This window comes from Zootoca vivipara, chromosome 10, assembly GCF_965207765.1.
Source record: "Zootoca vivipara chromosome 10, rZooViv2.hap1.1, whole genome shotgun sequence".
Classification (NCBI taxonomy): domain Eukaryota; kingdom Metazoa; phylum Chordata; class Lepidosauria; order Squamata; family Lacertidae; genus Zootoca; species Zootoca vivipara.
In genome coordinates this window covers 19407308-19430126 of record NC_142593.1, presented here as the reverse complement: position 1 = coordinate 19430126, position 22819 = coordinate 19407308, and the positions used below count along the sequence as shown (strand labels likewise).

At 42.6% G+C, this 22819-nt stretch overlaps 1 protein-coding gene across 3 annotated transcripts in view; it reads right to left on the bottom strand.

The window, feature by feature from the left end:
• Nucleotides 1–10988: 10988 nt before the first annotated feature.
• Nucleotides 10989–22819, bottom strand: part of PGGT1B (protein geranylgeranyltransferase type I subunit beta) — a 29584-nt gene continuing 17753 nt past the window's right edge. The window contains exons 6-10 of one of the 3 annotated variants that reach the window (XM_035100017.3): nucleotides 18976–19021; nucleotides 18113–18297; nucleotides 17753–17861; nucleotides 15850–15909; nucleotides 10989–11656 (exon numbers count right to left, since the gene is read on the bottom strand). In XM_035100017.3, coding sequence (XP_034955908.1) covers nucleotides 15884–15909; nucleotides 17753–17861; nucleotides 18113–18297; nucleotides 18976–19021 — 366 coding nt within the window. In that variant the 3' untranslated portion in view covers nucleotides 10989–11656; nucleotides 15850–15883. Of the gene's footprint in view, nucleotides 11657–14997; nucleotides 15289–15849; nucleotides 15910–17752; nucleotides 17862–18112; nucleotides 18298–18975; nucleotides 19022–22819 lie in introns of those variants that run through there. The other 2 variants (XM_088653216.1, XM_035100016.3) reach the window with 2 other exon arrangements.

Here is a 22819-nt window from a genome sequence, read left to right as displayed (position 1 = left end):
TTTTCGCCTTACCTCCTTCCTGGCATCCGCCCGGCCCGAGCGGTAGGCCTCCTGCGGTTTCTTTTCCACATACGGGCCAACCACAACGTTCCAGATGCCACTCTCAATTTTGTCCCATCGCGCATTAGGAATGCGAGAAGCCTTCCTGCGGAACTTCTCGTCATATCTAATAGCCGCCGCTTCACCGGCTAGGGAAAAGGCTGTCCTAATATTGGTCAGATAGGCCACCAGATGCAGGGCCCGCTTGGGGTATGCGGCCACTACGGCCCCCATGAATGCCTGGTAGCCGTCCAGCCAGTTCTCGAAGGTCCTAGGTACCCTCGGCTTGCCCCTACGCCTCGAGTAAGAAGGCTTTTTCTCTCCCTTACCCAGCTCCTCAGCAGGTGGGACCAAATCGAACATATCTACGTACTCCCCATTCAATACTTTTTCCCGCAGTTTAGGGGAAAGGTGGTCACCAGGAACTGTGTCCGATTCAGTGTGCGTGGAGGAAGTAACATCCGCTACTAGGGCCCCATCCTTCCATTCCAACGCACCCCCAAATTTTTTACGGTGGGAATTAGCCCTCCTACGCCATGCCCAGTCCGGAAGGCCAGAAATCCCTTCAGCCTTCCCCCAGTAAGACTCCAGAGATGCATCGCTATCATAATCAGATGACGTACCTGATTCTGAACTGTGAGAACGCGACTTCCTGCAGGCATGTTTCTTCTTATGATGTCTCTTTCGTGCTGGCTTGTCCCTGTGATCCTCATCATCTCCAGAAGAGGCATAAGAGTCCTGTACATGCTTACCCCCGGAACTGCCCGTTCGCCTTGCCTGGTGTTTTTTCCGGAGCTGACGCTGCTCATCCTCCCCATCAGAAGAGGTGTGGGACTCCTGGATATGCTTCGTCTTGGCACGCCGCTTTCCACCCGGCTGCTGGCTCCTCGGGGCATGAGGCTGTGCTTCCTCACCTCCGGAAGAGATATCGGCCCCGGGATGCTGAACGCTATGCCGCTGACCCTGTGGAATGCTCAAGGAAGACTGGGGCAAAGATGAGTCACGGAGGGAAGCCTGCACAGTTTGGTCCCTAGCCACAGATGCTGCAGATATTAAGGCAGCGACCGGGGACCTGTCCTGCCTACCTGACTGTGGACCGTGACACAAAGACGCTGACGTGCCCGGCCGATCGTCCTGCTGCGTATCAGGAATAATATCGGGCGATGAAGACCTAGATTCCTTAGAAGAAGGGTTAGTCATGCGTTCCTCGAAACCCAACATAAAGGTTTTTAGTTCGCTAAAGAATTGAGTCACCACCTTTGGGGTAGCACTCTTCTTACGAGGAGCCCGCGGCTTGCTGCCTACCTGTCCTCTCGCGTTAGAGGCAGTGTCAACATGGGCGGGCTTCTTTCCCGACTCCACATCCTTAGGTGGCTGCACGTCCATGGCGACTTTGTTCCCCGACTCCATGTGGAAACCAACCAACAACAATGACAACAGTATATGTCCAAACAATCTATTAATTAATTATGCTATAATTATTCTATTGTATATATTTTTGTATTTTTATTTGTTTAATTTATTTGTTTATTTTAACTTATTCTATTTTATTTATTCTTATTTATTTATTTATTTATTTTAATTTATTTATTATTATTATTATTATTATTATTATTACTATTTATTAAAGGAGGAGACCGGCAAATGCAAGCCAAATTAGCAAAGGCAAGCTAAACTGTATTATTCTACTACTATGTGCAGGGGAATGGCCTTATCACAAGCAAAAAACCAAGTAGGGGGTCCAAGGCAGCAGACACCAGCACAGGCAAGCTGAATCTCAGATCAGGGAAGGCAAGCTAAAATATAGCAAGGGGCCAGATAAAAACACACAAAGGAAGCAATTGCCTGGGGCACAGCCGCTCCAGGCCAGGAGGGAACAAAGACTTATACCAGAGAGAACTCCCAATGCAATTAAGTGTCTATTACTGATAATGCAGCCCCCAAGGAGAGGCAATGAATCAGCCTGCTCAGTGCCCTGGCCAGAACGCTGGGTTTTACACCCCAAATAAGTAACTTTCAAATTAAAGCCAAGATTCCTGAATTAGTTTGCTTATAAAGGCGCCCAGGCAACGCACTGCTGTATTATTATTATTATTATTATTATTATTATTATTATTATTATATTATTATTATTATTACTATTATTATCTAGTAAAAGGAAAATAGCAGGAAAACAAAACAGAGCACAAAGAGACACACTCAAAATGGCTGCCCGGGGCTGCACACGTGGGGACACTCAAGATGGCGCCGGGTTTGCAAAACAAAACAGCAAGAGACACACACAAAATGGCTGCCCGGGGGTTGCACACGTGGGGACACTCAAGATGGGGCCTGGGTTAAAGGAGCCACTGATTCAAAATAACCACACACAAGGTGGCGTCCACAGACACTCTCCACGACTGCTTAGAGCTGTGCACGTGTTCACGCTCTTATCCTCCGCCTCACTGCTGGGGCACTGAAGTGGAAGGAGGTGGCCACTCCGGCCTGTACAAGCAGCCACACACAAGATGGCGGCCAAAACAACTAGGTCCCACGTGCGGTGCGCAGCCGGTGCAAACAACCAACCAGTCAAATTTACAGGCAATCCAAACCCCAAAGGTAACCACAAGGAAGCGAACAAGATCACCCTCCTCCCCTTAGGCCAAGCTCCAGAAGGGGCAGAAACTAGCGGCCGCAGCGGCAGTGCTTTAAAGCGCTACGCCGTCCCCTGCAGGCACAGAGTCCAACCGGACCTACCGCAGGAGCGCTAGGGGGCCGTGAGGGGCAAAGCAGAGTACTCACTGCGACGTCTCGGTGGAGAGCTTAGCAAGCAGGCACAAGGAACAACGATGTTGATGAACACTGGAGTCAGAGCAGGAGACCAGCGCTGCTATGGAGGCTGGCCAAGCGCAGGCACCAGAGGCTGCTGTATGACTGAGCCTGTCTGCTTTCCCGCTGATCAGCTGAGAGGCGGGAGCGTGGGGGCAGGCAGGCAGGAGAAAAGGCGCTTCGCTTGGAGCCGGCAAAGGGAAGCGCTGAGGACACAGAGGAGCGCGATCAGGAGCGCTCGAAGCACAGCAAATCGGCAGGAGCGGTCCAAACGGCGGCGGCTGAAGTGACGGCGGCCGACGCTGCAGCACCTAAGGAGGAAGAACCAGGAAGAAGGCTCCTGCGCCACGCGGTGACTCCAAAGACGATCCAACGACGAAGATCCAACGACGAAGATCCAGCGACGAAGGTCCGATGAAGATCCGATGTGGTGCAGGGGCAAAGAGGGGCGATCTGGAGCCTGCCGCGCTATTTTAAAGACCTGTTAGCTCCGCCCCCTCAGCTGGCCCTATTGGCCAGCCCTGAGCGCGGCAGGTAAAGGTGGAGCAGGGGGCGGATCCCGCCCCCTGCCTGTTGCGTAGAGCAGGTCCCGTCCGCAAATCCCCCCCTCTCTGAAGAGGAGGGGTCTTGTTTGGTCCCAGCTCCTGCCAACCTAGATAAATAGGTACCGCTCTGGCGGGAAGGTAAACGGCGTTTCCGTGGGCTGCTCTGGTTCGGCAGTCATGCTGGCCACATGACCTGGAAGCTGTCTGCAGACAAACGCCGGCTCCCTCAGCCAGTAAAGCAAGATGAACAACCCCGGAGTCATCCGTGACTGGACCTAATGGTCAGGGGTATCTTTACCTTTACCTTAGACATGCTTGGAGTTTGAAAAGTGTTTTGTCTGTCATTCACCACAGGAAGTTTGTCATTCACAGTGGAAGAACCTATATATGTGTGGCCGGAATGTTGGGAAATGCTTAGTGACACAGTCACTTAGCTGTGCATCAAAGGTTATTTTTAATGCACGTTTTATGGTTATTCAGGCATTTTTATGGAAACTGAGATACGAATGGAAAAAAATGCACACTGACGTCCTAGTGATTTCTAATGCAGCTCCTGTAACTGTGTGTATATGATGTGGCACCAAAATACTAACTGGGAAGATCTTTCGTGCATCTATAAATACAATAATGCAAGTTCTATTTACAATAATGAAAAAGCCGCCAAGCCTCTGGCATTTAAAACCTATTTCTCACATGGCTAACCTTCTCAGCACGTTGGCATTCATCCATGGAAAAACCCTTTCCCCCATTATCACGTGCCCATGCGAGAAGAGTTCATGTCAGAAATATGGGTTAAATATGTAGACCAATATGAATATTTCATGCATAATTTTCAGCGTGCTGTTACATATTTTTAAGCAGCAACCCCCATCTCTATAGCTAGACATACCATACATATGCAGCAGCATTAAAAAGGAGGAGAGAAAAAACCCTTTATTGGCAGATGAAGTTAACTGAAGCTGCAACGCTTATTGAGTTTTTCATTTTTTGTTGAGAGTCACCCAAAGTGGCTGGAGCAACCGAGTCAGATGGGCGGCATATAAATAATAAGTGGGAGTGTCTCCTGGGTACATAGGATCAGGCTGCTGTCAGAAAAATGCAGGTACACTGAGGGTTAAAAACAGGAATTGGCTTTAGCTGTGTTGGCTGAGTATATTAATTGTGCTAAAGAAACAGACATGGTATCAAAGATTTATGGAAATAGGAAGCAAAAGTGGCCTGCTGGGCAATTAGCTGTGCCCCAGGGCCAAGGAAGGGTCTCTCAGCTGCTTTTCTAAGATAATCAGTTTTCCTTTGAAGTGCATCAAACCCTGGGACTTATCCACTGAAACACAATTCCAGTGAGCAAAGAGTTATGCTGTTGGGCCTTCTTTGATTTACACCCCACCCCCAATGCTTTTATTCACCCCTTCTCCATTTTTATGGCTCTTTATATTTCCCTTGCATGAAGCAACACATGTTATTTACTTTGTTTTGGAGAGGAACTGACAGCTACACAATCTCCTCCTCCTCAAAGGACACCATGGCATTATTCAAGGCGCAGAAAAGGATGAGAAGAATTATTCGGGAAACTGAATACCTTCTATAAATAGAAAAGGCCAGCGATCATTGACTTTTCAGGCAAAACGAAACAGCAAGGACACTTTTATCAAGGAAAAATGCTTGACAACGAGAAGCCAGCAGGTATGCCCAGGCTCTACCTACCATAAAGATCTCCTCTCCTACTTCTTGGGGAATCACAGTTTCTACATTGCCCTGGGAACAAAAGACATCTTGAGCAAATGTTTTTGAGCACAGCAAGCACTGAAATTCCCCTACAGCTATAGCTTTGATGTCTTTCGCAAGCAATTTAAGACATTTGCATATTGGTAGGTGCTTGAAGGCTAATAACCACACAGGATTATTTTGTTTAATGAATGTGGGTTGCATTGTGAGCTGGGCAGATGGGGCAATCACAGTTCTCTCAACCATAGCAGTAGCAAAAACAAAATAAAAAAAATCCTTCCAGCAGCACCTTAAAGACTAACTAAGTTTTTTATTTTGGTATGAGCTTTCGTGTGCATGCACACTTCTTCAGATACACTGAAATAGAAGTCCCCAGACGCTTATATGTAGAGAAAGGGTGGGGAGGGGTATGGGTGATTGATTGACTGACTGATAGCTGTTGATGACTGTACTACAAATGGTCTTGCAAGAAAAAGCAAGGGGTGAGATGCCTGAAGATCGCTTTATCATGTATAATGAGATAAGAATCCAACGTCTCTGTTCAAACCAGGTCTCTCCATGGTTTTAAGCTTGGTGATAAGTTGCAATTCAGCAACTTCTCTTTCCAGTCTATTTCTGAAATAGCAGTAGCAATGGGTGCACCAAACACCCACCCCACAACATGCAGGTGAAGTAGCCAAGTCTGTAAAAAAAATAGTGCAGTTTTTTGGTTGCGAAACACAGATCAAGTGCACCTGGATTACAACAGTGGTTCCCACACCTTTATCCAGACTTTTGAATCCCAAGTGATATCCTCCCTGTTTTATCCAGAATATGAGGGCTGTCCCATGGAAGATGGGGCAAGCTTGTTTTCTGCTGCTGTGCAGGTCAGGACATGAACCAGTGGATTCAATTTAGAAGATTCCAACTAAACATCAGGAATAACTTTTTGACAGTAAGAGCTGTCAGACAGTGGAACGGAGTCCCTTGGAAGGTGGTGGTGGGCTCCGCCTTCATTGGAAGTTTTTAAGAAGAGGCTGGTGTCGCGGTCACTCTGACCTGCACATCACCCCTGGACGTTTCACGGTCTATTGATGATGTGCCAACGACAAAATTAAATACCTTCAGACACTCACACACCTCAGACCAGGATAAGGTAAAATAAAACAAGATGATTTATTGTGTTCATAAGCTTAATGGTTGCAGTACAATCTTAGATGTTCCAAATTACAGATGGTTCCTATACCGGCCTATTACCTCTAAATATAAATTACCGGCCTATTACCGCTAAAGTCAACTAAATAAATATTTGTAAATAATCACACAACTCTGTATCCTGTCTGCCTATAATCACTATCTATTATCCACCTCAATATTAAACCAGCTCTCTCTGCGAATAACCAACCCACTCCTAACTCAACACCAACTCAACAACTCAACTGACTGACTCCAAGGGGTGGGGTTTTTATACTCTCCCAGAGCCCTCCCCCCTGGGTTCTCAGAGTTCTACTAAGATTAACCCTCTACAACCTGGCTAACTTTTAAGCTGATCGCTACAGTTGGATAGCCATGTGTTAGAGATGCCAGATTTCTGCATGGCAGGGAATTGGACTAGACCAGTGTTTGGGTCTCCAGCTGTTTTCGGACTACAACTCCCATCATCCCTAGCTACCTAGCAAGACCAGCGGTCAGGGGTGATGGGAATTGTAGTCCGAAAACAGCTGGATACCCATGGTTGGGAAACACTGGACTAGATGACCCCCAAGGTCTCTTCCAACTATACAATTCAAAATGTGATGAGCCTCATTTTCAGAAGAATTCCATGCACGGGACTTCTTCCAGCAGCTGCATTAGGCATCTGAAGGCCCCTCTTAACTTACTGTATATTCCTGCGTATAAGACTACTTTTTAACCCAGGAAAATCTTCTCAAAAGTCAGGAGTCGTCTTATACGCCGGGTCGTATTTCTTATACGGCGAGTATATCTATATTTTAACTGGAAAAGTTGGGGGGTCGTCTTATACGCCCAGTCGTCTTATACGCCGGAATATACGGCACATTTTTTGCAGCTGACTTTTCCTCCTAAGAATTCAGTAGTAAGGTAGTCAAAGCCGCATCCTGCAGCCTGTTACCTAGCAAGTTTCACAGCTGCACAGACATTTGAATCCAGGTTGTTTTTAACCCAAATCAAACATCAAATCAAACACTAGTAGACAGTGCACTGGCTCTTCTGTTGCGAAATGGTGGCGATGTTAGATGCGGACGAAACTACTTACAAGGCACACCACTGTTAAAACGCTTTAAAAAATTAACTATGCTACACACTTTTAAATGTTTTAGATGTGCTGGAATTTAAAAGCAAACAAGCATTGAAGAGGTCGGCGGTTTTACGCATGTTGGTAAAGCATTCATAGCCTCTCTGAAGCTGTTCGCTCATCGCGCCACACAATCCCTTTCCTCTGCTGTGCATGAGCAAGAGAGAGAGAGAGAATTAATATTGGGGGGTGGGGAGCTTCTTCACTGCCTGTTTGCTTCAGAAACCGTTGCAGCTGCCGAGAGGGCAAGGAGGAAAGAGAGGGGAAAGCAAATAAAAAGAACCCAATGCAGACTTGGTATCGGATCAACAGCTGCAGCAGAACTCGGTTGCCTTTTTTAGAAGGAAAACTGTGGGAACTCTTGATCTCCCAACGGCATTCCAGCGTCTGCACGTGCTGTTTGAGATCAACATGCAAGGGGCCCTACATTTCATGTACCAGGATTCCAAAGCGCCACCAAACGTCAGAGGCAACACAGCAAAAGTGAAGTTTATGTGCAATTGTAAAACCTACTATTTTTAGACTGCAGAAATATGACCATTGAAACGAAATTGCTGGTATGTAAAGGAGGGGCATGCTATAAACACATGCAAGAGCTGTGGAGGGATAGGCAATAGGGCATCCTAATCCCCAGGCACTTATATTTAGAAGTAGCTAGACTACAGTTCCAGCCATCTTGTACAAACGGCTCCAAGACTACTTGAAACATCTGAATCCAGATTGTAGCTCAAAAGCCTGAGCATACCACCATGGATTAATGTCATTTCACAAAAGATTTTCGGAGATTCTGTTTAGAGTCTAAGGATAGGAGGCACACTTGGCAGTGCAATCCTAACCATGCCTACTCAATTTAATTCAACGGGGTTTATGCCCAGGTAAATGGGGTTAGGATTACAGCCTAAAAGTTGGTTCTACTTGGGTCCCATTGAGATCAATTTGAAACATTAGTTAAGTCCCTTTCCTTTTGACGGGAAACTGTAACTTAAGACGGGATCCAATTCCAAAACTTTGCAAGAGTCCCCCAACCCCAACCTGGTACTCTCTTGATGTTTTGAATTACAGCTCCCATCAGCCCTAGCTAACGTGGCCAACAGTCAGGGGTCTACAACATAGGGCACCGTGTTCTACGGTATGAGCACGTTTGATTTTGGTCCGAACTGCTGGTATAATGCTTGCTTGCTCCCCAGAGCCCTGAGAGAAAAATAGAAAGACCAAGCTATATTTTAGTTTTATGTTACATAAAGGTAAAGGGGCCCCTGACCATCAGGTCCAGTCGTGTCCGACTCTGGGTTGCGGCGCTCATCTCGCTCTATAGGCCGAGGGAGCAAGCGTTTGTCCGCAGACAGCTTCCGGGTCATGTGGCCAGCATGACAAAGCTGCTACTGGCAAACCAGAGCAGCACACGGAAACGCCGTTTACCTTCCCGCCGGAGCGGTCCCTATTTATCTACTTACACTTTGACGTGCTTTCGAACTGCTAGGTGGGCAGGAGCTGGGACCGAGCAATGGGAGCTCACCCCGTTGCAGGGATTCGAACCGCTGACCTTCTGATCAGCAAGCCCTAGGCTCTGTGGTTTAACCCACAGCGCCACCTGGGTCCCTTTTCTGTTACATACACATTGCTATTTTTCTAGAAAAAGAGGTGCCAGAACTCACCATGTATGCCTGCCTTGTTCTCTTATAATGGCAATGGCGCTCACTGGAGAGGTGCCAGAGCTGAGTTCTGGTGAGTTCCGGCTGAAAAAAAGCCCCTGCATACACACAAATAAGATAACAATAATTAACTGGTAACGGGGGTGGAACGGAAGTTCCAATTTTATATTTAACATTAGAAAGAATGCGTGTGTTGTATTTTAGGGCACTGTGAACCACACAGTGATATAATCTCACAGATACAACAATAAATGCTCCAGGCCATATCTAAAATCTGTCTCCTACTAAATCCTTTCTTCTTAGTAGCTGTGTTTATTTTAGGGCCAATTAAGATGGGCTGCACCAAAGGCAATATACTTTGGTTGTTTGTAGCTAAACTGCAGGAGGATTACATAGAGACCAGGAATCAAGTTAACATTTGTTAAACTTTCAGTGCTTATGATTTGCTTAGCTGCATTCTGCTAAATTTAATAATGACATCCACACCTTTCAAGTTTGTACAGCAGAAGTAGTGCTAGCAGAGCCTTACAAATTATTAGTTGCCTTAAATGAGCTCTGACACTTGAGAGGAATATATATTTAGAACAGCAATAATTTTTAAGAAGTACAATTCTAGTGCAAAGTACCACTGCATTATTTCTTGTTTAAATATGCTTATTTAGTTAAGAGTCATCTCATCTGTTAGAATCATAAAATTGTACAGTAGGGACCCCCAAGGGTCATCTAGTCCAACCCCTTGCAATGCAGGAATCTCAGTTAAAGAATCCCTGACAGGTGGCCATGCAAACTCTGCTTTAAAAGACCTGTTTGCTTTTCGCAATTCAAAAATTAAAATTACTGTATTGGTTTAACTTTAATGTTTCTGATTTCCATGTTTCAAACTTCAAATGGTCTTTTCACAGATACCTACCGGTAAGAAGTAACAAATCCCAGAATCCGCATTTCGCAGATTCATCAGCTTGAGAGTATAATGAGACACAAGCAAATAAAAGGTCAAGTATATCCCTGGTCCCCCTTTGGAAGACTTAAGGTAGGTTGTTGTCTAAAATGCAGCTTATCAGAACTCAGACTTGCATAGTATTATATTAACAGAATCTAAACCACCTTTGTACCCAACAATTGTACTTCTACTGAAGACACTTTCAAAAGAAACACTCGAGTTTTAGTTTAGCATGGGGAGACCAAGCTTTTTTGCTTGTCTGCTTTTTAAAAAGCCCTTCTGAACACCACAACAGCATGCTTCACCCATTCCCGTTCCACAATGGCTTGAGCACAAAGATTCTAATCTAGTTTGTAACAGTTCTGTTAGTTCAAATCAGGGAATGCTGGCTTAATGTCAGTTAAGAAACTCCAAAAATAACGGAGAAATGAAGGGGTGGGAAAAGTGTGCTTGGCCCCAACCCTTGTTCCCGACTCCGTATACCATGGTTTATGAACGCAGGAATTACGGTAGCTCCAAGAAGGCTTAGAGAACACCAAATAAATGTGATGCAATTTGCAAAACGAGGAAATTAGCTCCTTTGCTTTAAAAAGGGGCAAATAAAATGAGGTTATTGAATGTGCGCACAGAAACAGTGGGACAACTCCCCTAATAATACAGGAAGCAGCAGAAAAAGTCCTAAAATGAAGTGACAAAAACAAAGGGCAGTTAAAACTGCTGTCTACACTCATTTCAGTGAAGTGCACCGGTATTAGATTGTGTGGGATAAATAAGATCACAGAATGCAGGAAATACTGCACTACTTAGCAAATCACATCAACTGCAATACTTTTTTCTTTTAGTTATTTCTCTTCAGTTAGCATGATACATCTTAAAATAGCATTAAAGTTCAGTTAAAAGTGTGATACTCCAAGTGTTATCTCAAAATATTCCAACTAGCAGCAACCAAGGTGCCTAAAAATAATGCAAACATATTGGGTCCATTATAATGAATAAAATAATTTTTATTTTATTTTATTTCTTTCTTTTTTTACAAAGGTTATAGAATTGTCATCTACCTTAAAATGACACCTTTTTTTAGTAATCAACACTTAATTTATAAGATTTTATATGAAGGATGTATCAAATAAATTTCAGTAAATTCAAGGGATTAAGTATGAAAATACTTAAATACATTTTTAATATCCTTTTTATTATCATTACACTTTGTCATTGCACAGTTTAAAGTAACATAATAGAACAACGTTCCTTTGAAGAGATTCGTTGAAACAGAGACAGCATCTGTAGGGGCAAGCAATTTTTTAGAATTCCAATCCAGAAAACTGGCTGAAGGCCATTTGCTGCCTGAATGATGCCAGTGACATGAACTCGATTGTATGATTCCAGCACTTAAAAAGAGCACATTGGTTATACATGGCTTTTAACCTTGGGCTACAATTATGCTACCAAGCTCAACTGGAGTCTGAAATCAGTCATGTGGCATCGTGCACAGTATCTGAACACTGTTTAGAGTCCTTGGTTGCCCAGATCCGATGAAGGTGCAGAAGGCGCTCCGAGGTTCGTGTGCTTACATTCAGGGCAGGGTGAACCTTGCGAATGCCAGACTCCTCCATTAGCGACAGGCCACAGACCCCAAAGTAGGCATGCAGAGCATCTGGGAGGAGACATCAGAGGATGCGCATTATTCTGCAGTAGACAATTGTCATTTTCTCAAGAAACATTATTTCACTGCATGCCAATAGTAAACATAGCATCAACACACAAAATTCCTTCTTGCTGTGTGAAAAATGTCTGTAGTAACTAAAGCTTTTGGGAGACAGCAAATTGGGGGGGGGGGGAGGGAAAGGGGCCATGTATGCCAAGCATGGGAACCAACTCCTAGAGGCTAAAGTTCAATTGCCCCCCCTAAAATGTCTGAGGGGGCCAGACCCCCCTAAAGTTGATGGGTATTGCCATTCAAATGGTGTGTGTGTGCTACATCATGTGATTGATTATGCAGGGTGGGGCTTACCTGCCACGCAAGTATTTTATTCAAGTTGGCACCCCTGATGCCAAGTACTGAGGAATTCCAAACTACACAAGTCCATGTGATTTCATTCAAGTAGCACTGATCCCCTCACCCTAACTCCCAGAAGCAATACGTACTTGTCATTATTAAAAGTTTGCATTACTTAACAGAAATATTCTACAACACTGGTTCCCAATTAGTCAAGCAAGTACTGTTGACCCCCCCCCCCCATTAGCCAACCCATGGACCTCCTGCTTTTTTGGGGGGGAGATCTCTTTATTTTTTGTTATGTGAATGGTGCCACAACCCCCCTGGGTGGGTTATGTGGCCCCCGCCTGGGGTCCATGGACCACGAGTTGGGAACCACTGTTCTACAGGAATGCCACTGAAGGTCGTGACCTTGCTCTGCCTCCTGGGACAAAATACAGCCATGGAGTCATGCACATCACATTATACCTGCTTTTATATTAATCTTTGTTAGAATCCATACAATATTCCAGAAATGAGAAAAACCTGGTGAAGAGTTTGATCTAAAAATTTTAAGAGACAAATTTAATACTATAAATAGCAGAAGACTGGGGCTGGGCGATATATTTATATATATATAATAGGGCTGCCATACATCTGGATTATCCTGGACACTACTGGGATTTCGAAGGCGGAATTGATGTCTGGGGGGAATTTCCAAAAGGCGGCGTTTTGTCCTACATCTTAGGCAAGTCAATTGAAAAATCACGGGTTTTTTGGCATTTTGTAAACAGCTCAACAAGTTTGGGGTATCCTGTTTTTTACTTATTGAAATATTGCAACCCTACATATCGTCCAAAACCAGTTTGAAGTCTATATTGTGATAGCAGTTTCATATTTTTTGACTTGGCAATGTATTGCGAATCATGATGCGTGTGTGTACCCTGCAAAAATCACAATGTGGAGAAAACCGTGATGCCAGCCAATACCTCTACATACCTCCATCCTTATTTCAGATGTTGTAATGTATCAGTTTATCGCAATGTTTAGCTGGTGATATATTGTGATTGTGAAAACCAGGTATAAGCCAGCCCTATAGAACACCTGCACTAGAGGATCCCAAACTACAGGACAGGTGTATAATACCATATTGGCCCAAATATAAGCCGCACTCCCCCCCCCCAATGTTAAAGTGCGGCTTATATTTGGAACTGAGTGCCAGCGCCAGCGCCAGCTTGGTTAGCAGGACGCAGAGCACCAGCCACACCCACAAATAAGCCTTGAATTTCAAAGATGTGGCTTATTTGCTGGTGCGGCTTATTGTCGGGCCAATACGGTAACTTGATTTGAAGTTCCCAACAACATCCCACATACCAGGTCATACAGTCAAAAGACTGAAGTCATCACAAGTCTTCAAAGAGATATATGGTAATTCCAAAAGGCACATACGGGGTGTGCAGCAGCTCTGTTTCTGAGCCACTGTGTTGTTCCAATTCTATTCATAATTACAGCTTTAAACCTGATCTGTCAAATCTGAAGCTCTACACCAGGCACCCCCAAACTGATCCCATGATCCCTAGCTAACAGGACCAGTGGTTGGGGAAGATGGGAATTGTAGTCCAAAACATCTGGAGGGCCGAAGTTTGGGGATGCCTGCTCTACACACATACCCTGATTATATTGCAGAATCTTAAAAAAAGAAGTGGTCCACAGCACGTCTGTAAAAATCCAACCCAAAACCTAGCACAGTGAGGGTCAGTTGCTACAACAGGTGGGGGGAAACAAGTGGTTTGCCAAGATCCTCTGCAATTTCAAGTGAGCTGTAAGGGGAAGGGGAAAGGTTTGGGAACCACTGTCCTACGGTATTGTACCTTGCTTAACCCACCCAGAAAAGCCTGCATTTTCTCACCATCTGCCCTCATTCCTGGAAGTACCGTCCATGAAAAAGAAAAGAGAGTGAGCGAGCGCACTATGCTGTTTGATTCTTTGTTAGGGAAAATTCAGAAAAGGAAGAGGCCACTCAAATAGTCTAAATTCATCATTAACACCCTGATCTGAGAGCCAAAATTCAAAGAATGACCACCCATGTGAAGAAACCTCTCTCCTCCAAATAACTGTGAATTGAAGGTCCAAGGAAATAATTCACTGTAATTAACAACTAGATCTGTCAATCAAAGTGAAAATCCCTTCCCCGGCTCCTTCCACAACACATGTAACAAAGGTGGTTGCTGCTTTTTAAATTGTGTATTTGGTGAATGGAAAGGATCATTTAAATGGTGGTATCCAATCATTCCATTAGCACATGAATTTAAGCTTGTCCCACCATACACCCTCCCCTCCTTTGGACTGAGGGAACCTACAAAACAGAATTAGGGAGTACACAGCGGTGGTGGGGAGAAACATGTTGCACATGTAAAGACTTCCTTAGTGTTACATAGCATTCCACCCAAAACTTAATGAAATTGAATTTGTATGCGTGCTCAGAACCACACCTGAAGAGCTGATGCCAACAACCAAATAATACTAAAAATGTGCAGCTGGTCAACCAAGTGACACAGTGTGTTGGATCTGGAGACACAGAATCTATTCCTGCAACTGGGCATTCCTGGTTCCTCCACTACACTGTAGCCCCTGCAGTATGATGAGCCATGGGAGGACGGCTTCTACAAGCAGAAGTTCCTTCCTGCTCAGGAAAGACCACCTTCGAATCTGGACAACTTCTAGATGTCAGACATTTTCCCAAGGATGCTGGGTCATATCCCATGTCTGGAAACACTTCCGGAGAAGTATTAGTAAGACAGAAAAAGCTATCCTGGTTTTTTCTTTTCTAAAAGTGCTCAAGCATTTTCTTTATATCAAGGCTCTCTCTCTCTCTCTCTCTCTCTCTCTCTCTCTCTCTCTCTCTCTCTCTCTCTCTCTCTCTCTGTGTGTGTGTGTGTGTGTGTGTGTGTGTGTGTAATTTTCAGCCCAAAGGCCACATCCCATCATGAACACAAGGACCACAAGGGCAAAAGCTGGTTGGGGCAACAGATTTTTACTCTTTGATAGTAGACTACATTCCAGCCACATGAAAACCATATGTTTCTACCTGTATCTTTCTCCATCCAGGTAAGCAAGAGACATTATCACAGTTCAAGGAAACATTCCAGCCAGTCAAAAACACTTGAGGACCTGGGACAGCGAAGGGTATGGCTTAGGAAGCGGCAGAGCCTGGGAAGAGTCCCAAGGACAGAGGGGCCTGGAAGGCTGAACTTGTTCTCATGGCCAGAGGTTCCCTACCCTACCTTACAGGAAGGAACAAGGGTGTCAACCTAGAGGCAAGAGAATAGAAATGGAAGCAGGAGAATTTGTGCTTTGATCTGTATCTTTCTAGACCAAAATCATCATTTTTTTTTACTGCTTATGCTGTTTAGACCTTAAGACTTACCAAGTTTCAATACCTGGTTAGTCCTTAATCATACTGGTTCCTTCCTTCTCCCCCACAAGTCTCAAGCTGTTAATGATGATGCTTAGTTAAACCAGCACCCTGAGCATAATTTCCAACTACTTCTATGGATAAAAGCAGTTTTAATGTCCTTCATTCAACTCAGCAAGACAATTTTAGAAGCTATCAGAACTTCAGCTGTTTAAGGAATGGCAGAGGCTTGAAACTGCTGAAAATTAGGCCCTCTGATCCAGAAGCCCAACCTCTTCAACCATTCTCTGTAAGTGCATGGCACATAGTACAGAAGACTCTGGTTCAAATCATGACAGCAGGAAGCCCTAGCTCAAACAGAGAACTTCAGCAAGCTATTCATTCCATTGCTCTAGGTCTAAGAACAAACTAGTTAAATCAGCTTATTGCTAGCTACAAGTGATAGATTCTATCCTACCTTCCTGTAGAATAGCAGACGTCTGGAAAAGATGCTAGCTGGGACTGTCAGAATGTCCTTCTAAAGCAGGAGATACCAACACAGATGCATTAATACCGGTACCATACTTCACAGGTTCCACGGCTGAGTTCTAGCATTTGAAAATACATTCCAGAGCTAAGCCCCAGCTCAAAATAAGCCCTAAAAGAAGTTTTCTTGCAAGGTTGCCAAAGCTCTGGGCAGACTATCATGAACTGCCTACAGCTGAATGTGGAAGCAAGGGCATAACCTACTGACCCCATCCCCATACTAAACAGCACATGCTACAGATTCCAACGATATAGGGCCCTCCATTTGTACTCTAGCACACAAAAGCTTCAATTGGTGATGTGCACCCTCCATATTTCAACGGCACACGGAAGATGGGTTGAGAGTGGAGTTCCAAAGTGCTGCTCTACATGCTGCGTTCACCTACACACAAATGCCTGCCTGTCATTTCCATCTCTCTCTCTCCAACGGTAGAAAGGTCTAGAGGGCTTTGGGGGATGCAGCCCATGGCTTGCCCAGCTCTGGTGTAAATGAAGAACTGAGACAGGAAAGCCGTCATCCCAGGAGAATGGCCTCTAACAATTTGCAGAGTCTTCTGGCCCCTGGCAATATTTTCTAATTCACAACCGTACACATCATTCCAAATTCAGCCATACTATAAAAGCCATGTTGTGGTCACAGTCCTAACAACACTGAGAATGATTTAATCTTTTTCCTCTGCTTGCCACCAGTTTGACATTTCAGTGACCCCAAGGTTTTTCCTCATTAGCCACAGCAGTTCAGATCCCCATGCATATCTGATTAGGATTTTTTGCCGCAATTTGAATCATTTTACATTTTCTGAAACTGAACCTCACTTGCTATTTTACTGGCTTTTCACACAGTTTGGAGAAACCTTATCGGGCTCTTCAGTATCAGCTTAGATTTTTATCATCCTGAATAATGTGAAGCCATCTTCAAACTTGGTCATTCAGGAGTAAGTTGTACAGCTCCATTCTCCATGCAGAACCTTGTATGGCTGCCCGACTTACATCCCTTTATTGTAACAAATGTCCATTTACCTCTACCCTTTTCCTGTTTTACAACCCATTACCAACCTGTAACAGGAAGAGTATTATCTTATGTATTTATTTACAATACTTACATGCCACCCAACAACACAACTTCTCTGGTTAGTTCCTATGACTGGTAAGTTTACTTAGGAGACTTTGGCAAGGTATTTTCTCAAAGGTTTTTGGGAAGTGCAGGTATACAATATATAGTGGGTCAAACTTTTGTACACATTTGTTAACACTTTCAAAGGCGAGATAAGTAGTATATATTCCCTCTGTGGAAAGGGATTTCCCCTCATCAATATCTATCTTCAATAATGGTTCCAAAACAGATGTTATGCTAATGGGTTGTGTAACTAAATGGGAACATTGTCACAACAACAAAAATGGATAGGAAAGAGATTCATTCCTTAGGACAATTACGCAAATGCAGACACCATACTTTTTAATGTGCTACTTCAGCACTACTATACAACCACTAATATCTACTTCCAATTTCCTTCACCTTTTCCTCTCATCTACTTTTTCCTATGGATGTAGTGCACAATATTGTTTTCAACCAATCTACTGCTGGTTATGTAACCAAAACACCAGCTAGCACAATCTGTAAAGCCAAAATCATGGCTTAAGAAGTTCTTATAAATGATTCACGTTAGTAAGAGCCTGTTAATGTTCAATGTCACTACTCTCTTATACCATACCAAAAGTATTAATGCTTCATTTTCATATTATAAGTATTTGGCTATGGTTCCTCTCCCCACCCACCCACCGCCTCCTTCCCCCTTGCCCTCTCATGTAGGTGGGCAAAAAAAAAGTTCATTTACCTGGATGACTATCCGGCCATTTAGCAAATCCACCAACAAGGCGATCTTGGGTTGATAAAATGTAATTCCTGTTCTTTTCATAGTTTGTATACTGAAATATTTTCAGAAGCTGAAAGAAAGGTTTGTCGTGTTAACACACATTCTCAGTTTTAACATCCACCAGAAGTATAAGTAGAGAATTCTAAAGTTTGCTATACCCTTACTTTTTAAGAAGAAAAATGAATTTCTAGAATTAACTACAGGACATAAAATAGCACCTTTGATATTAAAGGTCAACCTTAATTAACTTATTAATGCAGAAGTTAAATAGTCAGAAGGCAGATTATGAATGACAGTGTCTTGCTTCAACTTTCAAGTTACCTTAAGAGTTGCTCCAACCCAAAATGAGTAGCAGGTATCCACAGGCTTGTTAGGTCGGCCATGATATCCATTCTGTTGCCGCATAATGCACCATCTCCTTATCCTGTCCAGCTGTTTCTCAGAGAATACTTCTTCAAGTTTACCCATTAGGCATAGGGATGCAATACCACAAAAAGTAGAGCCACCTGAAAAACCAGACAAGAGTTTCCCAAACATAGTTTTCAGTCTTTCATGGAGCTACTGAGGAAGCTCAGTTTACATAAACTATTGTATCTAAAGTTAATAAAGGACAATTTTAAGTGATACACTGTCATCCACCCTAGCAGAGAGAGGAGGCACTGAGTTAAGCACATATACAGAGCTGGACAAACAATTTACAAACAAAATGATTGGTAAGCCACTCAACCATGTTGCTGTTTTGTTAACCAGCTGTCATCCCACTTACACCATGGTATGCATGTTTGTTACTTTACCTGTAGTTTTAGGCCAGGCACAGATGTAACACAAATAGACTATGATATCATAGGCTCCCACATACACACATTTCCCCCAAGTCTGGGCTAACTTAAAAAGTTCTGCAAAGAGAAATGCACATGCCGAGAAGCTTCCTTTTTGTGCTTGGTTTCACTGAGTTACTGACGAAAACTGGATATCGTGAATCTTGTGTTGAGTCCTCCTGACCTATCACTTTCATAAGGAGGACTCTTAGCACAAGATTCATGATATCCAAATTTCATCAATAACTTGCAATGAAGCCAAGCTCAAAAATAAAGTTTCTCAGTGTGTGCAGTTTTTCCTTGCAGAAGTGTTCTATCTCATTACCACTATATTAAAGTGATCATTAAGAAAACAAATAATCCTACCATGAGATTCAAGTCCAGCTCCTTGGGCAAGTCCATTATCATAAGACTGAAAAGGCAAAAGGCAGGCAAATGTAAGCATTCATGAAAACCTTTGAATGTACACTTCATTTTAGTAAAACTATATGGCCTTGGCCGAAAGTTGTTTCTAGTCTCCAACAGCCTAGGAGATGACTTTTCAAAGACACTGGACTAACTTCAAAATTATAACCAAATGTATACAGCTAGACAGTGCTTAAATTCTTAATAATAATAATAATAATAATAATAGGTGGTGGTGTTATTCCGCTCTATACAGGAGCCCAGATAATGCCATTATGAAAAGACGTTGACAAGCAATTGTGACTGCTACCTGTGGGTCAGGGTTGGGGGAAGAATGAAGGCAGCAAACAATGTCCACCCTTCCCTAAAAACTAATCAGCTGACTCAAAATAATCTGCTACTTGTAGACACTGGGTGCCCAGATAATCAAGTGTGTCATAAACAATGAGAATGAAGCATCACACCAAGTAGAAAATAATTAGCTTGCAGGTAGGTAGAGGACCTAGTTTACTCCAGCACCAATCTTGTGATACTTTAAAAAACACAGAACACCGACCTAAGGTTTATCTGGATGCTGAGACTGACTGTTGTCCTCTTGCTTGTAAGATAACTGGGAACTTTGCCCTTTTAAAGGAGGAACTGCAATCCTCCGCCCTTCCAATAATTATTGCACTCATATGTTTGACTGACACGAGACAGGAAATGTGAAAAGCCAAACAGGGTGGATAAAAATCAATGATTTTTTTAAAAAAATAAAAAAAAATCGGATTTTTTTTTATTTAAATCGGATTTTTTTGATTTAAATCGATTTTTTTGATTTAAATTGGATTTTTTTTTAATAAAATGCTTTTTGAGGAAAACATATTACCATCCAAAGGTTATTCCATCATGAAATAAAGATTAGTTTTTTAATTATGTAGTATAAGGTTGTATATGTTTAATTTTTGGGGTAAATAAATTCCATTAATCCATTCACCTCTTCCAGAGGTTTTTGTAAGATTATTGGGCAGTTTCTCTGCCTACAAGATATTATCACAGATGCTTGGTTTACTTTTGCAGTTCTCAAAACTGAATTTGACTCAACAGAGATCACATGCCTCTTCTTCACAGGAAAAATGTTATAACATGAACAGAGTTGAGAAAAAGACCTTAATCCTATTGTTCTACAAACCTATGAATACAGAAACAACCCCTTCAGTGCTAAGTTTCAGGAAATTCAGTGAACAGAATAGAAACAATATTTTTCTGATTGTTTGGACAGTATTTAAGTTTTTCATGTGTAGGCTGGGCTGACATTCTAAGTTTCTTAAAATATATATATATTGTTTTTGTTTAGCCAAATTAGTTAACAAACATGGATGTTTGTTTAAGCAAATAACATTTGCGGAAATGTTATTGTTTCAGTTGAATAAATCTATTTAAATTGTTATTATTAAGGTAATGATTATTTTTCTCCTTCCTAAGTACAACAGTAAAGTTGTCCAAATATGAATGATTAACCTATTAAACTGGGGATAAAAAAACTAATATGAAAAGTTGTTATTCTAAAAATCTTCATCTACTTGCATAATAAAGTTATACCAGCAAGAATTAGTCTTTATGATTTAAATCAACTATGATTTAAATCAAGCCTTACTGACTAGTGATTTAAATCGTGATTTAAATCGTGATTTAAATCAGTTTGATTTAAATCAAATCCACCCTGAAGCCAAACAAAAAACAGTCTTCGCTGTTTGGATAGAAAATATATTTTTAGCCTAATTACAGATTCCTAATTGTATTACTGAATGTGTAGTTTACTCTATGCTCAAACTACAGCTATGCAAAACTAAAGCACAGCCCTTTAGGACACTGGGCAATTCTAGAACAGACTAGAGTGTTGTTTTCAAAACAGTTCCTGGTCATTGGATTTTTCTGTAATATTTCTTGCTGCACATTACCTTTGGTGCAGAAGTACTCACTGAGCCAACTGTGACAGTGCTAGAGCTTGCGTATCCTAATACTAAACAAACCAGTAAATCCAAAGGAAAAAATAGAATACATGAGGGTCAAGGGGCCCTTAGAATGGCATGGGCTGTGGTACAGAAAAACAAAAAGAATCTAAGTCTATGAAAATACTGGAAATAATATTTGACTTGCCAAAAGTGTTGCTACCTAACCAAATTATATTCAGCAGCATTCAAATTTGCACTGCAATGATAAACACATATAACCTTGAACAAGCCTTATTTTCTTGCAAACGACAACATAATAGATGTTGAAACAAAAACCACATCTTTGAATAATAGCACCCATCCAACAATGGCATCTGTTTTGCCTATGATAAAGGGGACATTATCAGTACAAGCTAGAATTGTACGTAGACCAACAGTCCACTACAATGAAATACATGGGCACCTCAGAAACATAGATAAGGTGTTGAAAAAATATATATTTCCAATCTCCATATTACCCTTTTTGAGAAAAATTCAGGTTGCAAGGGAAGTTGCTATTTGGAATATTAGTGCTGCAAAAATATTCTAGACCAGCTGGGTACTAAAGAGTACGCAGTACCAGCACCTCTTTTGTTGTTGCGAAAAAGTGTGACACATATACTGTGACAACTTCATGGAGAGTACCAGCACCTATTTTTCTAAGGGGGGGGGAGCACTGTTTTAGATTAATCTAGTTTAAGAGTACCGGTAATTGTGCTTGTTAATTCCTAAATATAATACTTTTGCTGCTAGGAGACTCATGTCTGCTATGAAGAAACTCCGATAATGTATTCTGGTGCTGGGAATTTTGAGAGATCTCAAGCACCAAGATAACAAATACCATATTTTTCTATGTATATGACGACACCTATGTTTTTGAACCCAAAATTAAGAAATCAATACTGTATTTTAAAATAGCGTTGCTAAAACCACAAATGACACTGTAACTTACAAGCAGATGGAAAGGTAAAGGTAAAAGACCCCTGGGCGGTTAAGTCCAATCAAAGGTGACTATGGGGTTGCGGCACTCATCTCGCTTTCAGGCTGTGAGAGCTGGCGTTTCTCCACAGACAGCTTTCCGGGTCACGTAGCCAGCATGACTAAACCACTACTGGAGCAACAGAACACCGTGACAGAAACCAGAGCGCATGGAAACACCATTTACCTTCCCGCTGCAGCGGTACCTATTTATCTACTTGCACTTTGATGTGCTTTCGAACTGCTAGCTTGGCAGGAGTTGGGACAGAGCAATGGGACCTCACCCCGTCGCAGGGATTCGAACCACCAACGTTCTAATCGGCAAGCCCAAGAGGCTCAGTGGTTTAGACTACCATCCATGTATAAGACGGCCCCCAATTTTTTTACTAAAAAAATTACCAAAAAACATTGTCTTATAAATGGAAAAATATGGTATATTCACACTGCTCTTAACTGACCACAAAGCAAAAGCCATTGCTGTCTTCAGAGAATGCTAGTATAACAGAAATCTAAAAAGAGGCAGACTTTGATCATCAGAGCATTCACCTCTATCCTCCAACCTATTAAGCTGAAAAAGAAATGGAACACTATAGGGTAGGGTAGGACAAAGTGTTTGCATGCAAAGTAGGGATGAGGCATTTTCTGGGGTGCTTAAACTTTCTTAATTACTTTTCTAAAGCTCTCCAAATGATTCCCACCCCCCATTTCCTGGGAACTTCATGTGGGAGCCCCATGCCCTTTTCTTTGTGGTGGACAGAAGGAGTGAATTTTTGTCCCAGGTGAGAATAGGGGTGGAGTAAGTCTGTGGTTGGACAGTGTTCTCGAAGCTACCAACATGAGTCTGACCAAACTGT